The sequence below is a fragment of the Oncorhynchus gorbuscha genome, linkage group LG07 (genome assembly GCF_021184085.1).
Source record: "Oncorhynchus gorbuscha isolate QuinsamMale2020 ecotype Even-year linkage group LG07, OgorEven_v1.0, whole genome shotgun sequence".
Taxonomy (NCBI): domain Eukaryota; kingdom Metazoa; phylum Chordata; class Actinopteri; order Salmoniformes; family Salmonidae; genus Oncorhynchus; species Oncorhynchus gorbuscha.
Genome location: NC_060179.1, coordinates 43,007,417 through 43,032,457, shown reverse-complemented (window position 1 = coordinate 43,032,457; position 25,041 = coordinate 43,007,417). Strand labels below are relative to the sequence as shown.

The window sequence follows — 25,041 nt, the reverse complement described above, 5'->3', positions numbered from 1 at the left end:
TCTGGAAAATAATTGACAACACCCTTGATTTTGGGGGCATTTCCGACCCAAGCTGATAACACACGGATCAAGCTTCTAGTTTGATTATAGAGCAATAGTTATTTAGTTACCCTGTAGCCTGTAAAGTCGAGACGCGACATTTGTTTTTTATTCTTCACATTATCCACAGTTCCATTTCCTCTCGCGTCGTTCGTGTAAATATAAAGTATAAGGTACTTTTTGTTGTTGTAAGAAAAGCCTATTCTTTGTAAGTGCATGGTCCTATAAAAATCCAACTTATTGGTTTTGCCTGTCGATTTTACAAATGAAAATTCAACATTATTAGATAACACTTTATTTGGATAGATACAGACTATCAGTAACATTTCAACTAAATATCTACTAACCCTAACCCTAGCTCTGAACATAACCTTAACCTTTATACTCACCCTTATTCCAAACCTAACCCTAACCGTAACCTTAGCAAGCAGTAGCTTGTCAACTGATAGGTTGTTGATATCCAAATAAAGTGTGACCCATTATTTCCATAAATCCTGTATAAGCCATTTATAAACAACAAATAACATTTTATAACTATAAGAGCAAAGAAGAGGCACATTGCATAGGCTTACTTGTTGAGAGAATTTTGTGCGGTATCTGACGACTGTGCGAGATATATCACGAACCAGCAGTAAAGGGTTATTGTCTAGAAGGGATGCAGCTTTTGTAAAAAAAAAAATGTATTTTCGTAGCAGGTTTATGAGATTTTACCCAGCATGTCAGGATAATTGGGTTAAGGTTATGAAAAGGCTTAGGGTTAGCTAAAATGCCCCCCCACAAAAAAAATAACACTTTCGATGGCAATTTGACAAAGTTGTATTACATCTAGAGATGGCCGTTGTAAAGGGGGCAGCAGCTCCCTGAGTAAAAGCTCGCCATCGCTTCCCTCTGCATTTTATGTGAATGGAGCTCATTATGTATGCAGCTTTCTCGCAGCTCCATTCACAACTATCGCTCCTCTTGTCCCTCTTCCCTCTCTCCCTGCAGGCTGCGTGGATCTCATTCAACTCAGCCTAAATGACCACAAACGGTTAACGGATGGATTATAAAATGGATGGATATTTGGACCAGCAAGTGCCTTACACTTTAGCAAATGTACGTATGGATAAAGTAAGGTATTTGTAAATGCTGTGCTCAGTTTTTAGGACTTTGCTACCGGGCTTTCTCTCTGATCGCCCTTTGCATGAGATTTGTCTGAAGCAATTGTGTGCGCGAAGAAAACTGTTTTCATTCGCTTCTAAACTATCAAAAGTTCTGCATAATTGTTTTACTACATAAACTAAATGAAAGCTTTTCTTTTACACTGTTCGTTAACACATTGCTTGTCTATAGACAGGACATGTTAACAGTGTCCCCTAGCAAATGGGTTAACAATTTGAGAGGGCAAATGGAACTGTAGAGCGCGTTTGTGTTGCAACACTGTTGCAGTTTACGGTGACAAGCTGCGTTGGTATTCTGTTGTGGTTGTATTGGGTTGATAATAGGTTATATGAGAGTAATTCTCAATGGTATTTGAAGGGACAATATTTGTTCAGTCTGGAATGAAAACAAAAAAATAAAAACCCCAAAAGTTACAACTCTATAATAATAATTAGGATACAACTACTTATAAAAAGTATAATTATATCATTTTAATATCCTTTAGATAATGTAATATGTGATTATTTTAGTATTGATTGCCATATTGACTAATTACCTAAACCAATTAGTGACCATGGGAATGTTCTAGGTAGCCTATGATATCAAAGGTAGGCTACATGTCATGTTTGTGTGTATTTCCCACTTCTGTAATATTTCTGATGCTTTGCAGAAGTCACAAGGACATGGGCCCCTAAATAGACTGTTGATGGCTGCAAAAAGGAAATACATGGACACGGAATTACCCCCTCAGGAATCTGAAGGTAAAGTTAGAGCTCCAACGGCGGCTCTCAATGTCCCCTTTAGGTGACACAAGTTTACCTCGTCTGTTTACCAAAGCATCATACAGATGTATGTCTCCTATTTATGGATTGATAAACATGACTTAACTTGCCTAAACTTGATCTAGCCGACATGACCAGACCATCTTGTGAGTGAATGCTCTTTGATCTTGTCGTTCTGTGGTAATCATGTCGTTTTCTTCTTCTTTCAGACCTCTTTCAGGATTTAAGCCAACTTCAGGAGACATGGCTCACAGAAGGTGAGACTGCCTGCAGCATTTACTAAAATTCGTTTTTTTTTTGTTGATTAATTGCTATGTTTCAGTGAGAGTGGCAATGATAAATCATATCGCAACAGAGACTAGGGAAAGGTCAACCATATTTGAATATGGTAGATAGTATGTTTAAATATGCGTGTGATCTGTTGAACATTAGTGATATTGATATCCTGGAGGACCACCCTTGGTCAGACATATTAATATGGAAATGATCCATTACAAAAGGAGTCTTGTTGACATAGATGTGAGTGTGTTTGATCTCAATTTCTCAGTTGATGACTGCTAGGTTGATGAGAACACATACCACCACGAAGCAGTAATTAAATCCCTAGAGACTTATTAATAAAGAGTGGGACTGAAAGAATGTACAGTATGATAATTACAATTCATTTGACTATTAGTCATGTGCAGGGGCACAACTTTGGTTTTAGAAGTGGGGGGGATGTTTTTTTACGAGTTACATTTTTTTTCTAGTTGAATAAACACTCCAGTCGGATAACATAAGCACTGTTGCCTTGTTTTATATCACATGCCAATGCTAAAACTGGGGGAGACAAAAATGTAATTCCAGAATGTGGGGGGGACCCGTCCCAGGTGAAATTTTCACCCCTGGTCATCTGTACCAAATATTTAGTTGACATCAGGAAAGGCCTATTTTACTTTACTGTGGTGGTATTCAAACTTTTTCAGCACAATGTTTTCGACCAGAATATTTGGGGACACCATTTTTTGGACAGGAATGTCTCGCAACCCCACCCCACCCAAATCTTACACAAACTTAAAATCGGTAAATTTCAATTTAATTGCATTTTCATCTCTTATCAAAATGAAAAGAAACCAATAAATACTCAATAAAATAATATTTTTTGAAATATCTTTTTGAAAAACGTTTTTATATTGTCCCATTCAATAATCTGTACTCTTAATTTTTTGTTCCCCCAAAAATTGAAATAAAAGATGATTATTTACCCACTAGGGGTCGTAACCCCGACTTTGAATATCACAGCTTTAGTGAGTGTTAGACACACAGTACACAGGGTTGAGTAGCAAAACGTAGTTTCAGTGAAAATGTAGACAGTAAAACAATGACCTTTTCACTTTAAGAGGTGAAGAAAGGCTCGGGAGTTAAACATTATGTTGCAATACACATGGTCTTTAGTGATATGTTACGACAGAAACATTTCCTTGGTGAACATAGACAGGACATGATAAGCTGTAAACATTCCCTATTTTGGCATGTAGTGTCCTTGCGTGTCAATAATCCCAGTCAATGCAAACAAACAGCATGTCACTAAAAGCACATAGCGATGAAATGGACCCAGGCAGGCATCATCAATTGTCAGCAGTGTGGAGTTTAAAGGTACAATATGACGTGCGCTCTAAAGAAGCAATTATATGTTAGGACGGGACAACAACACTAAGGAATGACTCACGCATGTTTGGTAAATCTGTGGCCCAGAAGTGGAAGGGCAATATGTAACACTTAAACAACCTCTAAACAAGAAATGAAACCTGCTACAAAATGCCTGCCATCTTAAACCAGCCAAAATGATATCCTGTGATTTGTAGCAGACCTGGGTCAAATATACATGTATGTCAAATGCTTTCAAATACTTGAGCTTCGGTTGATTTTATTTGCATAATGGAGCCAATAGAACAGTCCCAAAAGTGCAAACTCCAAGTTGAATGAATCAAGTGCACCTCAAATCCTTTCAGACCCGAGACTGGTTTACAGTATACATCATGTACATAACAAAACAACCAGATAACTTATGTAATATTCTTCTCTTTGGCTCGAAAGGGTATCTTATTGCCTTGAATGAACACCAAAAAGCTCATCTCCATACGTACATGTACAGGAGTCTTGAATTGCCAGTGCTGTGTTCATTGTAAAAGAGTAGTGGGTACACTAGTGATTACATGGGAGGTGCTTCCAGACTGTTGTTGTGAGGAAAGGGGATTTCTAAAGTTATGCATTTTTTGCACGACTATCCCTAGACACAGCTTATCTGCTTATCTTGAAGTAACCATTTTTTTCATGGTAGAGGGCAGTTCACAGTAGCATCCTTAGTATTGACCATGAGTCACACAAGACCAAAATCTATAACCAGATCCTGTGAGAAGTATTATCGACACAAACTACTTGAAGGAAGTTGTTGTGGATGCTTGAGTTGAGCTATACCTTTTTCACACTACTGAGCCGAGCTGTACTGCATTGGTCCGGTTACGCATCCACCATAATTGCTGGAACTGTGCTAGAAAGGCCAATGTGAAAGGAAAATACCCGAGCCAACACAGTACCGTTCGGGTCGGCACGCTAGCGCGAAAAGGGTTCAAGTCATTGAAATGGGCCTCGACTCTTATGAAAAATGATTGTTTATGATGCCCGGCAAACAATGCTCTCTTTGTATCTCGGCCTCGGGCACCTAATTCTCATGCAGCGTCAAACTGGCAAGTTCACACCACCACGCTCCACAGACAAAGACAGAGCCGGCACCAATAAAAGGGACAACAATGAGAACCATCCCAAAGTCTGATCCCTTTGATGGACATTCTATTTGTAGTTCGTCAACCATAAAGGTAACATCCACAGCAGAGCAATAGATATGGCGTTCTGTTGTACTGCATCAACAGATTGCCAAGAGGAGGACTTGCTGGGCCATAGAGAGAATGAAAAAGCCCGAGCTGCCTGGGTGGAAGTCAGTGGCGTAACTATCGGTGTGTTATTTAACCCTAAATAGTAGCTTGTTTTTGAACTGTTCTGGCAGAACTCCTCTGTCCTGTTGCATTAATTAGAGGCCTATCATTGTGACTGATTGTGGTTGCAAGGGATTCACCCGCATTGTAAAAACTCGCTAGCTGGAGGGAGTTTTCTGCTGGAGAGTGTGGAAGAAATAAAGGAGACGGGAAGGTTACGAGAGGGAGGGAGAGAGAGAGAGTTCAGGTTCTTGTCACATCTTGTCATTGGCGTTTATGACAGAGTTCTATGCTCTTCCCAGGATCTCCCATTGAGGGAAAAAAAGTAATTCAATGTGCCTGAAATAAATAACAAAACATTTAAAAGGAAATGTGTCTTTGCTCATATAAACACATTTTCTGTCTTGTGCTGACTTGCATCTCAAAGCCTTTGACGAGGGTGTTCCTGGAAGCAAATCGGATACACACACACACACACACACACACACACACACACACACACACACACACACACACACACACACACACACACACACACACACACACACACACACACACACACACACACACACACACACACACACACACACACACACACACACACACACACACACACACACACACACACACACACACACACTCTCCCTCTGTCTCCCTAAGCACAGGGTTGTGCTCTTGTCTACGAGCCAGTCGCACTGACGCTCAGATATCCTTAATGTTTTCTTTCTTCTCTTCCTTTTTCTTAGCTCGATCCAACGTGTTCCTTTTTTAAACGCGTTGAAACGGGTGGAAATGATTTATTGTTTGATATGATGGACTAAATATTGGCCTCTGCTCTTTCTCATAAAGCAGCTTTATCCTTCTCCTTAGGGCTAAAGTTAAAAGGGGTAATAGTATTACCGTAAAGGAACAGGACGCAGCATTATATAAGAAATCAATGTCATTTATCTGAACATGCTCCAAGACGCCATCATCCGGTTTCCTCCTCACAGGAAGCGGGGCAGAAATACGTGAAAGTGGGTTTGAATTTCCTATTTCCTCTTTTCGCTCCGTTTTCCCTGCTTTGTTTTGTGGACTGTTAGCTGAAGTGAGAGAGGGGGCCTTTTGGCTAGATTTGGGTCTTTAACTTGGCTGGGTGATGTCACAGGCGCTGGCACTTACTAACTTTCTCTTTGTGGGTTCTATGATGTTGCCCTTGCTCTGTGTTTGAAGAAAAAAGGGTTCTATGAAGTTGCCCTAGCTTTGTTTAAGGAAAAAAAGCAAAGTGTTAAGTAAATTTGGTTATGTCACATCTGAGTTTCAATTTGAGAGACTTTTTAATGTTAGTAAATGAAACTTCAGATTTGGTTTCCTATAATACTATACGCTTTCACTTTACTTATTCTCATTATCTTAAACCATGTTAGAGTGGAGAGGGGACATGTGCTTCCCATGTGGTGGCATTTTGTTTTTGTTCGTAAACCATCAACTTTTCCTAAGAATTGACGTGTACCATTACGTAAGTGCAAGACCAAAGCAATTAAAAGGCTTATGAAAAAGCAGGAACCTTTCAAATTGGACTCGTGCCTGTTGTAAAGGTTTCCAGACCTGGCTGCAGGCGAGGTTTAGGCCATTCAGCCACGGGTAGCGATTCAGATGCCAGTGTGCTCATGGCTCACTGGGTAAATTTGACCTTTTCACCCATTGGGACATTGGCAGTCCACTAATCTGGACTTCCTAACCTGTTTGTGTGGTTCAAAGTCTAGTGCTTGGGAGGACAATTGATATCGGAAATGTATTTGGATCTGAAAATCTCAGCAAACAGAAAAGTACAATACTATCAAGCCCTGTTGCACCCGTATATAATGGGCTGGTTTTACAAAACGACTGCGACACTTCAGTTAGATACGGCCTAGATGGTAGGATAAGGTTAATTTGACTATAATGTCAGTAATAAGATTGTAAATTAAACTGACTGCAAGTTAAATCAAGTATGAATACATTAATATTTATTTCACCAGGTCCAGTGTTTCTGTAAATGTTGAACATTTTTGACGTTTTTATGATAGAATTATTCAACAAAACATCACTCATTCATGCTAGTGGCCTTGTGACCAAGATCTAAATAGTGCTAACCTAAACTTGCCCTCAGCTCCCCCTACTTCTCTCTCAGTTCCTCGTCCTCCTACCACCTCTAGCTTGACCTTAAGAACAATATCTCAAAGGCCTCAAAGCAGGTGACAAATTCCAGAACACTTCACTAGCCGCAGAGCATCTAGATTGACCAAGAATGTCCTCTAGCTCCACTAAATGGGTGTAAGACCGACAGAAGACATCTGACTTCCTTCCCTGTTTAAAAAGCCTGTTTAGTCTGTCTGTGCTCTGTGATGGAAAGTACACAGACACAAGTAAACAACATGCACACATTTTACATGCCACTGACGTCTTGTCACAATTCACATCAATGAGGGCAAAACATATCTCTGTGGATATTTGGCCAGGATTTACAAAGAGAATACGATTCCAACTGAATGTCTTGAAATGGGATCCGTGGGTGGAGGAAAGGAAGGCAGCTCCACCTCTGTACTGATCCATTAATCACCACTTTGGTTCGATAGCTAGTCTGTGTGAGTGACAGTAACCCTGTCTCCACTGTAAGTGCACCTCTTAAGGTCTTAAATCACCCTGTGCTGCCATCGTTAGGCCTCATGTCAGAGCCAGTGGCATGTGTTCATGGATGCCAAGGGAAGTCAGGCCCCTCCCAATAAAATAATAATAATTTATCTTTATTCATTTTCCTTCAATTGGCAAGAGGCTGACTCTATCTCACCGGAGAAAGCATCCGAGCGAGCGAAACAGCACTCCTCTGTCTCTGTATGTGTAAGGCATCTATCTGATCCTGACTGGTCAAAAGAGTATACATTATTGCCACCCGTAGCATTTAATGCAAGGGAAGCCAGCGAGCATTTGGCCACCCTTGATAATTTTAAAATAATATAATAGCCAATCACAGTTGAGTTGAATTGAGTGAGCTCAACTGTGAATGGTCCTAGCGCACCAAAATAAAATTGTGAAAGGAAGCCAGTTTGGATTTGGCTTCCCTCAAATCACATCACATCGAGAGCAATACATCATTGACAGAAACAACTTGAATTGTTGCATCTGGTGGCTAGCTACTTAGCTAGCTAAAATTGTCCCCCTCCTAAATTAGCCATGGATGGTGATAGGGATTTGCACTTGTGGTTTTACTTAATTCTCCCAGTGGCCAATGATTATAACGACAAATCTGATCCAACCATAAATTCATACATTGTGCCCCTAGCCTGAGAGGATGGAAGTTCAATATGTAGCTAGATGTAGAAGCTAATGTCTACTAGCTAACGTTGCCCATAAAAAGGAAGTTAGGCTAGCTAGAGCGAGCAAGCATTTTAGGCAGGTAGCCCAGGACAACAAAAAATAAAATTGTGTACTGTACAACAGAATCATAGACCGTTTCGTCAACATGAAAGAGAGGAGGATGGCATTGGCATTTCTCTACAAATAGGGTGAGTTAACATGTTTTCTCTACTTGCACGCACACACACACACACACAGAAATCAGAACCATGGACAGCCACATCTTATTTAGCTTAAGTTGATTGGACTAAACTGTTTTTGGTATCTTTTAGTTGTCAATGTATTAGACTAAGAGCATAGGTGATTAAAGGATGTCGAAATGTTGAAGTTGAAATGGTGCTGGAATAGTGGAGGCAGCTCTTGTTTTCTTTGCGACTTATTGTAACTCTCCGTGGTTCTAAATCAATAGTTGTTTAATAGTCCAACAATGTCAGAAACATGAACTTTCTTGACCATTCTGTAGGTCATGTAACTGTTTGTTACATGCAATATGCGTTGTGGACTTCACCAGACAGAGTTTGCTCTCCGGTTTTGTGATGAAACTAAGGTGTGGTTGAATTTGTTCTGCCACCGTGTCTTCTTATTGTCTCGGCCTTTAGGATTATATATCACTGTAGCAAGGCATGTGAACTAACATGTTATAGAGCAAACAACACAATTATCACAACACATAGGCTGTAATATGGCTTTTTATCTGGCTTGGCTTTGCCAGTTATTTTACCCACGCACCGCTACTGGTCAGGGCATCGTCCTTCATACCAAAATGAGTTATCAGATGGGACCCAGAGTTTTTCCTGGTCAGGTCATGAGGTCAGGAAAAACTCCTGACACTAATTGAGGTCAGAACAAAAATGAGACAGTCAATAGTCACAGTAACGATGCTTGACTGCGGTCAAGGCATAGCTGAGGTTAAACCCTTCCAAGGCGCAGCTCGAAAAGTTAACGAATAAATCAGTGTTTGCGCCATCCAGACGTTAAATGCCACATGAAATGAGGAGAGCGAGGTAGCATGTAGCTGTGACCGAGTCCAACAGCTAAGCTTCATTCCCCCCTTGACTATGTGGTATTGATCTGTCGCTCATGGAAAAGTGCTGGCACACTGGAAAGTGTGGAAGTGAAGGTTGCTTGGCTGGACCCAGGCAGTGACTCAGGTTTCATGGCCAAGGAAAGAGTCTGACGAGGCCCAGCACCATGACCGCCAAGGACCATGGGCAGGTTGAGCTGAGCTTCCACACTGGCAAAGCTGCTGGACAGCATGAAGCACTAAGACTGGCTCAGTTAATGGAGAGATGTAGCTAGCATTAGACAGGCTAAGCGTGCATGCTAACGTAGTGCTCACTCGCCTAGAAAGGCTAGCATAGCAGGCTAGCATAGTGCTCACTCTCTCTAGATAAATTGACAGACCGACCACCAAGGCTAACAAGGCTAGCTACATTATGCTCAACCCATGACATGACTAACGGTTTCTCTTTCTTTTCTGATTTCAGCTCAAGTTCCTGACAGTGATGAGCAGTTTGTTCCTGATTTCCACTCCGAAAACTGTAAGAAAAAAATGCATGTGTCACTGCTAAGAATTCTGTGTGTGTGCGTGAGGGATAGAGAGAGAAACTTAGGTACGGGGTCAGCGTTGGGATGTTAAACTGTTCAAGGCTTGGGCGGAGCTACTGTACTTGTCAAAGTTACGGTAATCTTTGCCTGTGAAACAAAGCATTTCCAAGACACATACTTAATACAACCTACTCATCATGGGTGAATTTGGATGCTACTATTGTCCTCCTCCATCCATTTGCATAGTTATGAAAGCTGAATGGATCAGCCCAGGAAACCAGTAAAAGATCATTCAGAGTCCAGGTACAAAGATTCCCTTTTGTGTATGTCTGTAGTGTAAGAGGGGAAAGCAAATTCCTGTACTACACAACTGCGTGGCTAGTATTTGAATGGGTTTCCCTTTTTGTTGTGTGTATAGACAATGGGGATTCAGGATCTGTAGGGGAGTGTGCGCTTTACAAACAGCGTCCTCCGTGCCCTTTTCATTTAAAGCCATTCATAGAGTTAGGCCCTTTTTACATTGACGAAAGTTGGACATTCTCGAGAGGAGATTCTCGAGAGGTATCAAAATCAATTGTAAGACAGCTGGGCCACCGGAGACTCTGGGTTCGCCCCCAGGTACTGTAGTAACCGGCCATGACAATTGGTAGGGATATCCTTGTCTCATCGTGCACCTGTGGCAGGCCGGGCACAGTGCGCGCTAAACCAAGGTTGCCAGGTGCACGGTGTTTCCTCCGACACATTGGTGCGGCTAGCTTCCGGGTTGGATGCGTGCTGTGTTAAGAAGCAGTGCGGCTTGGTTGGGTTGTGTATCGGAGGACGCATGACTTTCAACCTTCGTCTCTTCCGAGCCCATACGGGAGTTGTAGCGAAGAGACAAGATAGTAGCTACTAAAAACAATTGGATACCACGAAATTGGGGAGAAAACGGGGTAAAATTCCCATTATTATTATTTTAAATAAATAAATAAATTGTGAGAATATATACTTATTAATAATGGAATTTAAAGCTGTGAATTGCTCACATCTCGACCGCTAGCTACCTTCAGGGGTAACGCACAAACAGGGCAGTGTAAACAGAATTGTCTCATTGAGTCCAGCACTCCTACAGTAAAAATGTTTTTGGAACAGCTGAAATGCATAGACATTTTCCTTATATTTGAGACTTGTATTATTGAGTTCTTACCTGAAATTGCAGTAACAGCCTGTTACATTCTACATTTGTAGCCGTAGCTTTAAGAAAAGTAATCTCAACAGTGCTTGGCTACCCTGCACTGAGCCACTTTTCCAGGCAGGAAGCCATTTGATCGAGCTATGCAAGCTAGACCTGATCAGCTCCGGAGGAAATGATCAACGTTTTAGTCGCAATTTGTGTTTACCTCATATAATGACTTCCATGGTGTTGATTAAATGAAGCCTGGTTTGTTCTAAGGCAGGGTTATTCAACCAGGGGGTCCGCAAAAAAATAAAATAATAATAATAATGTTTTTATGAATATCGATAGCAACAACAGAATAAACAAATGTAGAATTACATACATACAGCAGAAAAGCAGAATATCTTCTTTCTAATGATGTCAACTTTTTTTTCTTAACTCCTAATATTGAGCAAATTACACAGAGTTTCTACTGTCGTTGGTATTAAACTTACTGGAATATGTGATATAGGTTTTGAAAAACCACCCACGAACATGCTACCACTACGGCAAGTGCTGCTGGTAAAGCTTTCTTGACTTGGACATAAATGTTTGCCAACACATGAGCAAATTTTTTGTTTAACCAGCTAAACAGCTGCTCTTAGCAAAACCAGATTTGGAGTTACCTTTCTAGCTAATAGGCTATGTTAACGTTTACACTTCCTCTTCCAATTATAACGTGGGGAGATCAGAACAATTAAACCATTTTTTTTACCAAATCTATTAATTTTAAAACATTGATTACCTCTCTCCTTGTCATTATCATTCTCACCTGAGGATAAGACAAGTTGTGAAAATTATTTTTTGCAAACATCTGATGGGGGACCCTGGGTCGCGGGTTTGCCTGGGGTGTGGGGTTCCCTGGGCAAGAGAAGGTTGAAGACCCCAGTTTTAAGGGAACTTTAATACGCTGATATTGTCATGTAGAACTAAGAGCTAGCAATCTAGCTATGGTTCAGCATTCAGCTAACTGGCTAACGTTAGTAGCTAGCTATTATGATGTAGATAGCTAATGAGAATACAGAAATTATTTTGTTTAGCTTGCTTCCTATCAAGCTCTATACAATACTATGAATGACACTGTATGATAATGCTACTGTATTTTATATTCGTATGAGACAGGTAAACGTTCATGTTTGATATGCTAACATTACTAGCTAGTGGTAGCTTAGCTAACTGTGCTATTGTCTTACGTGCTAGGTACATTTAATGTGTGTACGAACAAGAAAATAAACCCTTTAATTGTCTGCACATGCTTGTGAATTGTTGCATTATTCAAGAGAGTAATATGCTCTGGTTACATTATTGAAGAGTGTAATATGCTAGGGTTGCATTATTTAAGAGTGTAGCTAATATGTTTTAACAAAATGAAGAGTTGCTTGCATTGTTGAATAGTTTGCATGCTTACTGGCTAGTGTCTACTGTGATATTTATGGTAAATTTGAAGCTAAAAAGCAAGAATGTCACATTTCCAGCCATGTCGAAAGGTAAAGCAAGGATGTAATGTAAATTGAAAAATCTAAATACACTACATAGCCAGCAATATGTGGACACCTGCTCTTCGAACATCTCATTCGAAAATCATGGGCATTAATATGGTGTTGGTCCCCCCCCTTTCTGCTATAACAGTCTCCACTCTTCTGGGAAGCTTTTCTACTAGATGTTGGAACATTGCTGCAGGGACCTGCTTCCATTCAGCCACAAGAGCATTAGTGAGGTCGGGCACTGATGTTGGGCGATTAGGCCTGGCTCGCTGTTGCTATTCCAATTCATCCCAAAGGTATTCAATGGTGTGGAGGTCAGGGCTCAGTGCAGGCCAGTCCACACCGATCTCGACAAACTAATTCTGTATGGACCTTGCTTTGTGCACGGGGGCATTGCCATTCTGAAACAGGAAAGGTTCTTCCTCAAACTGTTGCCACAAAGTTGGAAGTACAGAATTGGTCTAGAATGGCTTTGTATGCTGTAGCGTTTCCCTCTACTGGAACTAAGAGTCCTAACCCGGACCATGAAAAAGAGCCCCAGATCATTATTCCTCCTCCACCAAACTTTAGTTGGCACTGTGCATTTAACCACTTTGCGGCTGAGCCGTTGTTGCTCCTAGACGTTTCCAATTCACAATAACAGCATTTACTGTTGACCGGGGCAGCTCTTTCAGGGCAGAAATTTGACTAACTGAGTTGTTGGAAATGTGGCATCCTATGACTGTGCCACGTTGAAAGTCACTGAGCTCTTCAGTATGGACCATACGACTGCCAATGTTTGTCTATGGAGATTGTATGGCTGTGGGATTTTATACACCTATCAGGACCGGGTGTGGCTGAAATAGCCGAATCCACTGATTTGAAGGGGTGTCCACGTGTTTTTGGCCATGTAGTGTATCTTCACCAGTCCGCTCCTCAGACTCTCTTCCAATTTTCGTCAATCTGAATAGGCCCTTATGGGTGAGTCCGTTCAAAATGATGACGAAGAGGACATTGGTATATTTAACATAATTTTTTTATGCAGAATTAACATAGCAATTTCAATGGATAAAGTCCCAATTAAACATGTTTTGAACATAATTTAAACCTGAAAATAAGTCAGAAGTAGTACAGTGTGAAACTTAGCAACGGAGTTCCCCCTGGCCCTGCTCAAAACCCATGAGCCCCAGTGACACATGCCCAGTGAAACATATTGTTCCTGTCTGTGGAACAACAATGAGGAGGAGGAAGTGGCGATGAACCCTAGGGCACGCAAGGGTCATGTCTACTTAACCCTAGGCTAACCCAGCCAATCACTGCCAGCTTGCTGCCCATGGTTGACCCTGGTATGATCCGTAGGGTCATTGGGGATTCACTTTGACAGGCAGCTCACTTATATGCAGTAGTCTGAGCAGAGATGGGCTCAGGTTGACAGACAGCACTCCTGCTAGCTCCTGCTGTTCGTACTCAATGGCCAGAACATTCTTTTGGGCTTCTCTATTCAACATGATGTGATGGGAAGCTCCAAGTAGACAGGCTGCCATTGACATAAAGATATTCTTCTACGTGTTTGTGGTTGCGACTGGTAGCGAGTCTATTGAAGCCCCCTGCGGGTTAAATGAAAGCCTTGTCTGTTCCCATACCCGGTTATGCATTATTCCATCAAACTCATCACTCTTCAGTCTTGTAATATAGTTCTAAACAGGTGAGTCAGATGTTATGGTAACTCAGAGTACAGGGCGCAAAGCTGGCAAACAAAGTCCTAACGTTTTCTAGAGGCCGTATTGAAAAGGCGCCACAGCAAATCAAAAGTTGTTTTCTGAGTCAGGTTGTTACCTGTATGGGTGGAAGATAGAGGGAAAGGGAGCGAGAATGACAAAGAGAGTGAAAACGAGAGAGCGAGAGGGATGAAGAGAGTAAAAACAGAGCGCCAGGCTTTGGGACACTGGAATGCTAGATGAAGGAGATGGGAGGAGGGGGGGGGGGACAATAAGTTATTGTGCAATACCTGCACATCTGGTAAATCTATCTGTTCCCTTCTCCCTCAATAACAGATAACAAGCATGCTCTGTCTGCAGAGTTCCACTGAGGGAAGGTTATGTAAACACATGTCCTTTACCTCTGAATTATACTGTGTATTTGATGGAACTTGACCTTCAAGCTTTAATACAATACATGTGTGTTCCTTAATATATGATTCACCGAATACCGTTATGAAATGAAGTAAATTCTAAAGACGGGGATGACTTTCAGCTCGTGATACCTAAAAGGGAGGAGGTATGTTGACTTTTGGGGGTTTGACAAATCCCCCTATCTGATCTGTAATGAGGCTGTTGGATACTGACAGGCCCATTTGTTTTCAGTGTGTCTGGCTGCAGGGAGGGAACTCAGTCGATTGTCAAACAAATCTTCTACACGCTGACTGTTTACTTAGTTTCTACATTTGAAGGTTTTTAGAATTGTCTAAGAGAGAATAAATAAGCCATTGATAAATGTGTTGTTACTGAAATACAAATTGTGTGGCAAGCAAGAGTTCTTTGGGTTCCGTTAGATGTAGAGCAGCCCAACAGACACATCCCATTCATACATTTTCTCCTGAGTGTAAGAGGAAGCGTGTCTCCCCCTCTCCCCATTCATAAAAAAAGTGCTACAGTACTACGTTACCCCCTTTGTGACCCCCCTCTCTACGAGTGGATTCTCTGACCCCTCCCTCTTCCTGCCTCTGTACAAACTAAGCTGAGTTTTAAATCTGGACACCCCTAACTACCCCCCTCCCTCTCTCTCTCTCCTTTCCTCCCTTCTACCCTCTCTCTTTCTCTACACATTGAGTGTTCCAAGATGTGAGCTGATCCAGTCATTTCGGAGCTGTGTGGGCCGATTGTTTAGTTTTGGGCCTTGTAGTAATTATATAGGAAGTTGTGGCTGTAGATGCCGTTCCAGTCTTTTAGAGAGAAAAGGGGAAACAGAGAGAGAGAACGGAAAGAGAAAGAAAGAGATAGGGAGTGCAGTTGAGTGCAGTTGAGTGCAGTTGAGTGCGAACGCTCACAGCAGTTTGTCTCATCGGTAGGAAGCATTCTGCCTCGACACTCATTTTTAACCTTCTCTCTTGTTTGTGTTGTTGTGTTCCCCTGCTCACTCGTTCAGAGCTGGCCCAATCGGTCCCCATTTGGTGCAGAGGGAGAGTAAATTGGTGAGTCTCTCCCTCTGCTCTCTCTCTACTCAAACGAAAAGAAATATGCAGCCCAGTGTTCTCAACTTTCCAAAATACAGCTGCTATGCAACAAGTCTGCAAAAACATCCAGGTGACTGCCAGATATGCATGGATACCGTTCGCCCCGGGAGGACGATTCCTCTTCAATGTGTATGCGTCCATGCGTGCGAGTGGTTATATGAGTGAATAGGTCATTTCTCTCTACAAACACACATGCATCCTGCCCATGCATCCTACACATGGTACGCACACACACATGCACACTACGCACACACACATACACACACGCATACACACTTCAGCCCCACAGTTTTATGAATGGGCTGGTTGTGAGAGACTGGCTGAAGCAGCACATTGGGTCAAGGAGAGGGAATTTCAATTCATGAATTGGAGGGCCGTTATTCTACGACTAACACTACAAAAAGAGAGGGAGAACAATGCTTTATCTCTTTACATTTGGTTTCTGCTCATGCAATCCCTTAAATATATTTTCCAAAAACTGTCTTATGTCTTCTCGATGTAGGGATTTGAAAGAATCAACAGTTGTTTTCCCTCTTGTAATGCACATACTAACATAATACTTTTGCCACATAATACTCACTAAAAACGGGCTTCTATGGATGGAGTAAATGTTGATTCAGACCAGTACTGCAGACCAGGGACTGTATATGTAGAGATTTGAGCCAGCTCTAGCGGAGTGTCAGCTCAACCTTCTGAATGGGCAGTAGTGTGTTTTTTATTACAGAAGGGGGGGTGAAATGTCGGGGAGAGAAAGGGGGGACTCGAGGAACTGCTGTGCTTTAACGTTCTCCGCAGCTGGAATGTTTTCTCTTTCTAAGGTGAGAACAGGGGAGAACAAGGAGGAGCAGATACAGGCAGGGATGAGGCCTAAAAATAACAGGCCAGTTAGTTCCACTTTGAGCAATAATACATGACTGACGAGAAACAAGGAGGGCACGTCAGCAAAGCACACATGGCATCACAAAAAAGCACCAGCGTTAATTGGTGAGGCAAGGCAGGCAGCTAGGGCTATACCTCTATTTTCTCTTCTTGACTGAGTCAGTCATACCTGGGTCCTGTTCAATAGGTAGAAAATGCTTTGAAAATACGTGAAAGTGGGACCTGCACCTGAACTTAAGAACACCAGTAAGAACACAGATCTTCTATGTGTCTTACTAAACATGACCCTGGTTTGCTCATTGTTTACAACCGCCACATGTGACTTTAAGACGGGATGGCTGATGGCTGAGGCTGTGGTCTTGCTATAGTGACTTGCTGACAGTGGACAGGACGTGTGTGTGGAGTGAACCTAGTAGCGCTGTATTGATCCTAAAGATTCCCCAGACGGGGGAGGAAGAGTGGGAGGCGGAGGGATAGATGAAAGGATAAAGTGTGGATAAATCAGGAAAGGGGAGAGAGAGAGGAAGAGAGATAGAGGAAGAAATAGAGAGATTGAAGGGAGCGATAGGGCGAGAGGATCTGTGGACGTGGCATGTGCTCTGATAATTACAGGGAGGTGTCCGGCCAGGCTTTCTACTAGGACTTGATGGGAACAGTGCAGCACGTGTTCTATATCTCCAGTCAAGATAAGCCTGGTCTGCCCCCATATCTCCTCCCCTCCCCATCCCCTCCCCTCCCTCACTTCAGCACTAGACGGATATCAGCCAGGTCACTGGGAGCTCATTATATCATTTCGGTAATGGCAGGGGGGGGGGGGCGGGAATCGATCGGCACATTAAACATTAAGAGGGGGCAGCTATATTGGGGACTGAGGGATCGAGAGTGAAGAGTCAATATTGTGCCACATTAATCACACCCCTTGCTTTCTGCCATGGAACGTCCCGCTCGCTGCCCATGTCCTGGGATGGGGATGTATTGTATTGTGTCCACTAAACAGCAATGGGGGGAGAAAGATTTATAGACGGTCAATGGCCATTCATAAAATACCACCGCAACGCACTGGGGATGAAATGGACAATGGATGAAGTGTGATTAATCTAAATGTTTAAAGAGATACAGGTCATGTTTTTTTGTCAATAGGAAGCCAATGGCCAACTTTGATTCGACTTAGATTTCAGTGTAGCCGCGTAAACTTTGATTCTGTACCACTGTACATGTTGTTATGTACCACGCTCTTATCCACAACACGTCCTGTTGTCAGTGCTAATCGCTATTAGGTTCATTCATCGAGAAGAGGCGAAGTAGGTTAAGGGATCATTCTGGTGGAAGAGCTGCCTTTTTCTAAATCCTGTGTCCACTCATCCTTGTCTTGACCACAGGATGGACATGACAGTCACATGCACACACACATTCTGATTCACGGTACCGTCTCTTCACTAGCTACTCCTGAACTGTTCCGGTTTCTCATGCAGGTCCTACAGTCATATTGTCCTAAGGATATGTAGAGTATGCTACAGTCATTGGTGGGTGACATCATTTCATTTCAAATATTAAGCACACGGGATATGAAAAAGGAATTTCCACGGTCAAAAAAAGGCAACCTGACAAAGTGTTAAAATGATCGAGAAGTAAGAAGTGAAACTTGGATGACTGAACTCCATACTCTGGTCACATGAACTGGGTTTCGTTCAAGTCCGCCACATCCTCTTACCCAAAACAACATCAAGCTACACCCAATAATATGAAACCAAAAATACATCGAACACTTCCGTTTCTCTAAAAGAGTCTTGATATCTCTCACATAGTTAATCGGTTTTGAAGCAAACAAAGCCAAGGGAGATAAAGGGACCTGCCACTTCGCTTTACCTTCCAATTGCTTCCTGTTGATACTTCAGTACTGTCTATCTATCGTGTCAGGCTCATTTGGCAGGTATCTGACAACAATCCTTTAAATATTCAAGGAAGTCAAGTCGTAAAAACAATATCTGATCAGAATGGGGGACCCGTAAATCAGATAGGAGAAACTAATGGTTAAATGGACCAAGCTTTGGCTTTTAAAGATGCCGAGTTGTCAGTTTGCCCACTGGATTTTCCACTGAACAAAAATATAAACTAAACATGTAAAGTGTTGGTCCCATGTTTCATGAGCTGAAATAAAAGATCCCAGAAATGTTCCATACGCACAAAAAGCTCATTTCTCTCAAATGTTGGGCAGAAATTTGTTTACATCCCTGTTAGTGAGCATTTCTCCTTTGCCAAGATAATCCATCCACCTGACAGGTGTGGCATATCAAGAAGCTGATTAAACAACATGATCATTACACAGATGCACCTTGTTCTGGGGACAATAACAGGCCAATCTGAAATGTGCAGTTTTGTCACACAACACAATGACACAGATGTTTCAAGTTTTGAGGGAGAGTGCAATTGGCATGCTGACCGCAGGAATGTCCACCAGAGCTGTTGCCAGAAAACTGAATGTTGATTTCTCTAACATAAGCCGCTTCCAATGTCGTTTTACTGAATTTGTCAGTACGTCCAACAGGTCTCACAACCGCAGACAACGTGTATGGCATTGTGTGGGTGAGAGGTTTGGTGATGTCAGCTTTGTGAACAGAGTGCCCCACCATGGTGGCGGTGGGGTCATAGTATAGGCAGGCATAAGCTACGGAAAATGAACACAATTGCATCTTATCGATGGCAATTTGAATGCTTAGAGATACCGTGACGAGATACTGAGGCCCATTGTCGTGCCATTCATCCTCTGGCATCACTACATGTTTCAGCTTGATAATGCACAGCCCCATGTTGCAAGGATCTGGACACAATTCCTGGAAGCTGAAAATGTCCAAGTTCTTCCATGGCCTGCATACTCACCAGACCTATTGAGCATGTTTAGGATGCTCTGGATTGATGTGTACAACAGTATGTTCCACCAACTTCACACAGCTATTGAAGAGGAGTGGGACAACAATCCACAAGGCCACAATCAACAGCCTGATCAACTCTATGGGAAATAAATGTGTTGCCCTGAATGAAACAAATGGTAGTCACACAAGATATGACTGGTTTTCTGACCCACGACCCTATTTTTATGTATCTGTGACCAATAGATGTTTATCTAGATTCCCAGTCAAATGCAATCCATAGATTAGGGCCTAATGAATGTGTTTCAATTGACTGATTTACTTATGTAAACTGTATCTCAGCCAAATCTTTGAAATTGTTGCATGTTGCGATTATATTTTTGTTCAGTATACATTATACACACAGTACTTTCAATGTGTGGGCCAACATACTTGGAATTAAAATGTCAGTTAATGTTAAATTTCACCTAAATGTTTACAGTGAGTGAAATTGAGTGCCATTATTCTGTACTTGATAGGGTTGAAAGTTACAGCAGTGGCAACAAGCCCAGTTGAAAGTAAGAATCACTTCAACAAAAAAGGTGCCAGAATTAGGTGTAGGTGAAGCAGCATATGTTGATATATTTTGACCTTTGCCATCATAACATATAAAACTATTGTTGAGCCAGTCCACAAAGTCAGAGAGAAGAATGCTATATAACATATCTCAGAAATCCATTTAGTTCCTTTCAAAACCTTTAGAGCCATTGTGATATTATAATCCTTGTTGTTTTTATTGATCTGTCATCGTTGGGATCAATTGGCCAGTGGGGGACCAGGTCTCTCTCTCTCTCTCTCTCTGGCTTTTTAGAAAGAGTCATGCACTAATGCAAGAAATGCCATATCATTAAGATTCAAGGAAAAGTCCTGTGACAGTTGAAATACACCTACAATCATTCTCATGGTTTACCTATGGCAGTAGTTTGCAATACTATTCACCCTATTTGACATTGCCCCCCTCCCCCACATCGTGGGCCAAACATTTTAGTGCCCCCCCCTCTTGATGGTGAAAATACAAATGTTTTTAAAGTAATTTCCTGCAATTCTACACATTTTACCATGACTTATACCATGTTAATTATATTTAGGTGAGAGGGACCTACCAAATCAATAGTGGCTCCCTAGACGTCAGGGCCCCTGGGCATGTGACCAGTCGATATTCAGCCATGATTGCAGCAAGTTTAGATAGCTGGCTAGACTAATTTACCAATCTAAAAATTGTTAGCTAAAATGGCTAATTGAGTGACTTCCAGTGACTGGCGTTGCTGACTACTGGTGCACAACCAAATGTCGAACTTGTGTATTCTACTATTCTAACTCTCAACAGTAAGTTGAGTTTTGGGGGGGGGCCCTAGCCGCCTGGGGACCTAAGTGACCACTTATGTCGCTTGTGCCTGGAATCGGCCCTGAACCAGAATCACTGGGAAGCTCACTGGCTGGCTGGCGGGTACAGAAGCTGTCACGGCCTGCAGACTTCCAGAGACTTCCCATCCTAGAGATAAACACCCCAATGTAAAGTTCTCCAGATCCTCTCTCACTTCAGGTTTAAATTCCCCTAGAGGAGAACCTTTAATGGTAGGAAATGCTCTGTATAAAATAAACTAAGAAGTTTACAGGGGAGGGGAGTTTCCTACCTGGCATTCAATCCTGGCTGCCACTTGTTTGATCATTGCCATTAGCTACCAAGCTATGATTGGAATCCTGAACAAACTGAAGATCACAAGAGGATAGTGAGACGAGATAGATACCCTATTTCTTTTATTCTTTCTTGATACTTTACGTTTTCAACTTGAAGTCTCTTGATGATGCAACACTCTGAACCCTGAATTCCTCTTTGCGTTACACAATGTAGTAGCATGGCTATGACTAGGTATTTCTTTAGCACTTCCTGTCTTAAGCCTCAGAGCTATGTCCCATTTCAGACGAGCTTCGGGCGGCTCCTCAGTCCTGAGAAGTTCCTATTAGTACCCCCATGTGTTCCAGCTGAGCACCCTTTTGTGAGGGCGGGGAGGGGGTGTGGTGGAGTGTTGAAGGGGTTGGAGGTCTTCGGTCCTGACATTTTGTTTGTGGTGGGTGTTGACTGAATAGTGCCCCCCTTCCATAATAATCCTGCCACTTCCTGAAGCACTCAACCATGACCATCACCTTTCACCCTGCATCCTCCCCCAAGGCTTTCACCATTTACATATGTAAAGTCCTCCTGCTCCTCCCTCCACCCCCCACCCCAACCTACAGGGGTAGTCAGAATGAGAGTGAACGGTGAGACACGAAGAGAAAGCATAAATCGAAAGGTTGGAAAGGAAAAAAAACTAATCAGAAAGAGGAGGAAACACAAGATGAAAAAACGTTTAACTTTCACCACAAGAAGAACCCTTTCCACATCCACATGCCCTGTAGCCCGGCTCCGTTTATTTAGTGGAGAGAATAAGACAAGCGCATCAGCAGTGAACGTCTCTAAGGGTTACCGACCCCCTACCGAATGATGTTGAGATATTAGGATGTGTTCACATAATAGCCCCCCCCAACACCCATTCCAAATATTAAGAGAGGACACATGCATCCCCTCTCTGCTTTAACTGAACACTTCTCTAGGCCATTATACGGTACATTATATTTAAGTTCACCACACCTCCTTAGAAAAAAACTCCTTGAAGTAAAATATGAGGATCTTGGAGAAAAAGTGATGCAACTACTAACAGGGCTGTAGAGAGAGAAACCGGAGCCTGTAAACTGGGGTCAAATGTCCCAAAATGAAACCAGCAGGGAAGGGCAATGCTGTCCAAACTGTTTATATGACTGCCACTACTTTATAAACTTTGGCGGAAAATTTGATATAATTTGAACTGGATTAACCTCTATAATGTAAGTTTTTTCCAAGATTTGTAAAACCATCATTTGTTTAAACCGTTTTCAAACCGCACATTTTAGGAATCAACCTTTTTCTATTTGAAATAAACCATAATTTTTCTGTCGTGTCATTCATTTAAGATACTCTTTGGAGAGGTCGAGTTTCAGAAGTTTTGGGCAGGGACTCTGCTGTCCTAGCTTCAGGGGGAAGCTGGTGCCACCATTGCGGTGCCAGGCCAGAGAAGATATCAAATACAACTGAAACCATTCATATGCTCAAATTTTGGGATATTTCTATAGGCATCAAGGGATGGAAACTAATCCAATGTCTCCCATCCTTTGATCCTGGGCTTGATAAATCATTTGATCCATTAGGGCTTCGTTAACGGGGAAGTCAGCCAACTTCTGCTAATTGAGGAAGCGTGCCAGACAACAACAGCAGCAATCACACACACTCACAGCCATCCCGTGCTCATTTACAAGAGTAATTAATATTGTAGATCCTGACAGACAAATCTCCACCAATTCACTATTGAACAGTGCTGTGCTTCATTCTCAAACAGTGACCCATGCTCTTGGCTCAATGCTGTTCAGAGAAGTATGCAGGTTCTGAAATTAAACATGTTCTGAGGCTGTCCTCAGAAGTGCGGCCACATCAAAAGGCAATATGTCTGCCAATCATATTAGCTGCTCCACTTGGGCTGCATTGTGGCTGGACTTGTTTACAGTACACACTACACACCATGGATTGTTTGCCATTCATAAGTGTGGCACAAAGTGAGAGGGTCAATATGTGAGGCAAACACATCCCACACTCTCATAGACGTATTCGAAAGTCAGTCAGTCATGTGCCGCCCTGGGTATTAAGAGAAGTGAAGAGAGCAGAGGGATTTGGAGTGCTGCAATCTTAATGTGTCTGTGTGGGAAATCTGGGTAAATACTTTCTAATCCTTTCTGATCGCACTCTAAAGCCAACACTTCCTCACCTGCCCGGGTTTGTCAAGGAGGGGAGACTAAAATAATAGGATTTCCTCTGTTCTACAAGCTGTCTGCCTGTCTTTCTGTCTGTCTGCCTGCCGGTCTTTTTGTCTTTCTTTCTGTCTGTCTGTCTGCCTGTCTTTTTGTCTTTCTTTCTGTCTGTCTGCCTCCGTCTTTTTATCTTTCTTTCTGTCTGTCTGCCTGCCTGTCTTTTTGTCTTTCTTTCTGTCTGTCTGCCTGCCTGGCTTTTTGTCTGTCTGTCTGTCTGCCTTGCCTGCCTTTCTGTGTGTCGCTTTCTCTCTCTCTTTCTCAGTCTCTTTCATTCTGTCTACATTTCTCCCCGATTGTCTCTTTCTTTTGGCCTCTCTCCATTCCTCTCTAGCCTTCTATTCTACTGTGTTGCTCTCTTTGAATAGCTGTAGAAGTTCCTTTCGCAGCCTTTTACAGTCAGTCGCTGCATTTTTCTCCTCCCTTTTTGTGAATGGGATACAGACAGTACGTAATTACCTGGTCTCGGGTTTCAGCGGGGCCTGTTCTGTCAGCACCACACCCACTGCAGTCACACACAGTGCGCGCACACACACACACACACACACACACACACACACACACACACACACACACACACACACACACACACACACACACACACACACACACACACACACACACACACACACACACACACACACACACACACACACACACACACACACACACACACCAGCTGGAAGTGCACAGCTGCTGCTGTTTACCCTCTCAGGGCCAGAAAAACATCCTGTGCTGTACAGTGGGTGAAAACCTCCCCTCACATAATAAACACATTCTCGGCACAGTTTGAAGCCCCACTTTTGGTGATTTGTGTGGCCTTTTAGACAAAGGTCCTCACCAAGAGAGGAGCTTGATAGACAGTAGACGTCTTAGGTGGAGTTTGGATTGGACACGAAAAGAAATATAGACTATGCAGAAAAGAAGCGTCTAATAAACAGCTCTGAACGTTTGCAAACGAAGAACTAAACCAAGACAAAACATTTGTATCTAGCCATTTCCCTTTGGAAAAGAACGTTCTTAACTGAAATACCAAAAATGATATAACATTGTCTGCCAAGGAAATGAAGAATGTATTATGTCTCAGTCAAACATCATGCTGACCAAAGTGTTACATTGCCTTTTGCTCATCTAAAGACAGTGTCTTGGCCAGTGTCGTTGTTTAGGTTTGGCCTGACTTTGTGTTGGTACATAGGATGTTATGGCTGGTGTTGTGTCTGGAGGAGAGGACAGAAAGTGGGCGAGGACACCAACGGCTTCCAAATGAACTGCGGGAATGTGTGTACGCACATGTTATACGTGTGTTTAGATGTGTCTGTCTGCATCCCTTGTTTTCAATTGACTGTCACTTGAGTGTTCTGGGTCGTATTAGAGATTCCTGTGTGGATCAGAAGTATTTGCTTAGCCTTTGAGCTTGACAACACCACAGAGGGGAAAAGAAAATGATCCATGTATGCCAACCTCCTTTTCGGGTCTCTGTTTCTTCTACAGCAGTGGCATTCCACAGCCCGCCAGTCACCATCAAGAAGGAGCCACAGAGCCCAGGTTCCGACCCCAGCCAATCCTGTAGCCACAAGCAGACCTTCACCTACCCCAATGGAGAGCAGTGCCCTTATGCCAGGTACCCATGTCAGCAC

The 25,041-nt window shown here is 42.5% G+C and overlaps 1 protein-coding gene across 1 annotated transcript in view; it reads left to right on the top strand.

Annotated features, from left to right (window-relative positions):
- Positions 1 to 957: 957 nt before the first annotated feature.
- LOC124039887 (ETS translocation variant 4-like) overlaps positions 958 to 25,041 on the top strand; it is a 51,787-nt gene continuing 27,703 nt past the window's right edge. The window contains exons 1-5 of the mRNA XM_046356406.1: positions 958 to 1,134; positions 1,850 to 1,940; positions 2,171 to 2,218; positions 9,796 to 9,849; positions 24,896 to 25,025. Coding sequence (XP_046212362.1) covers positions 1,078 to 1,134; positions 1,850 to 1,940; positions 2,171 to 2,218; positions 9,796 to 9,849; positions 24,896 to 25,025 — 380 coding nt within the window. The 5' untranslated portion in view covers positions 958 to 1,077. The remainder of the gene's footprint in view (positions 1,135 to 1,849; positions 1,941 to 2,170; positions 2,219 to 9,795; positions 9,850 to 24,895; positions 25,026 to 25,041) is intronic.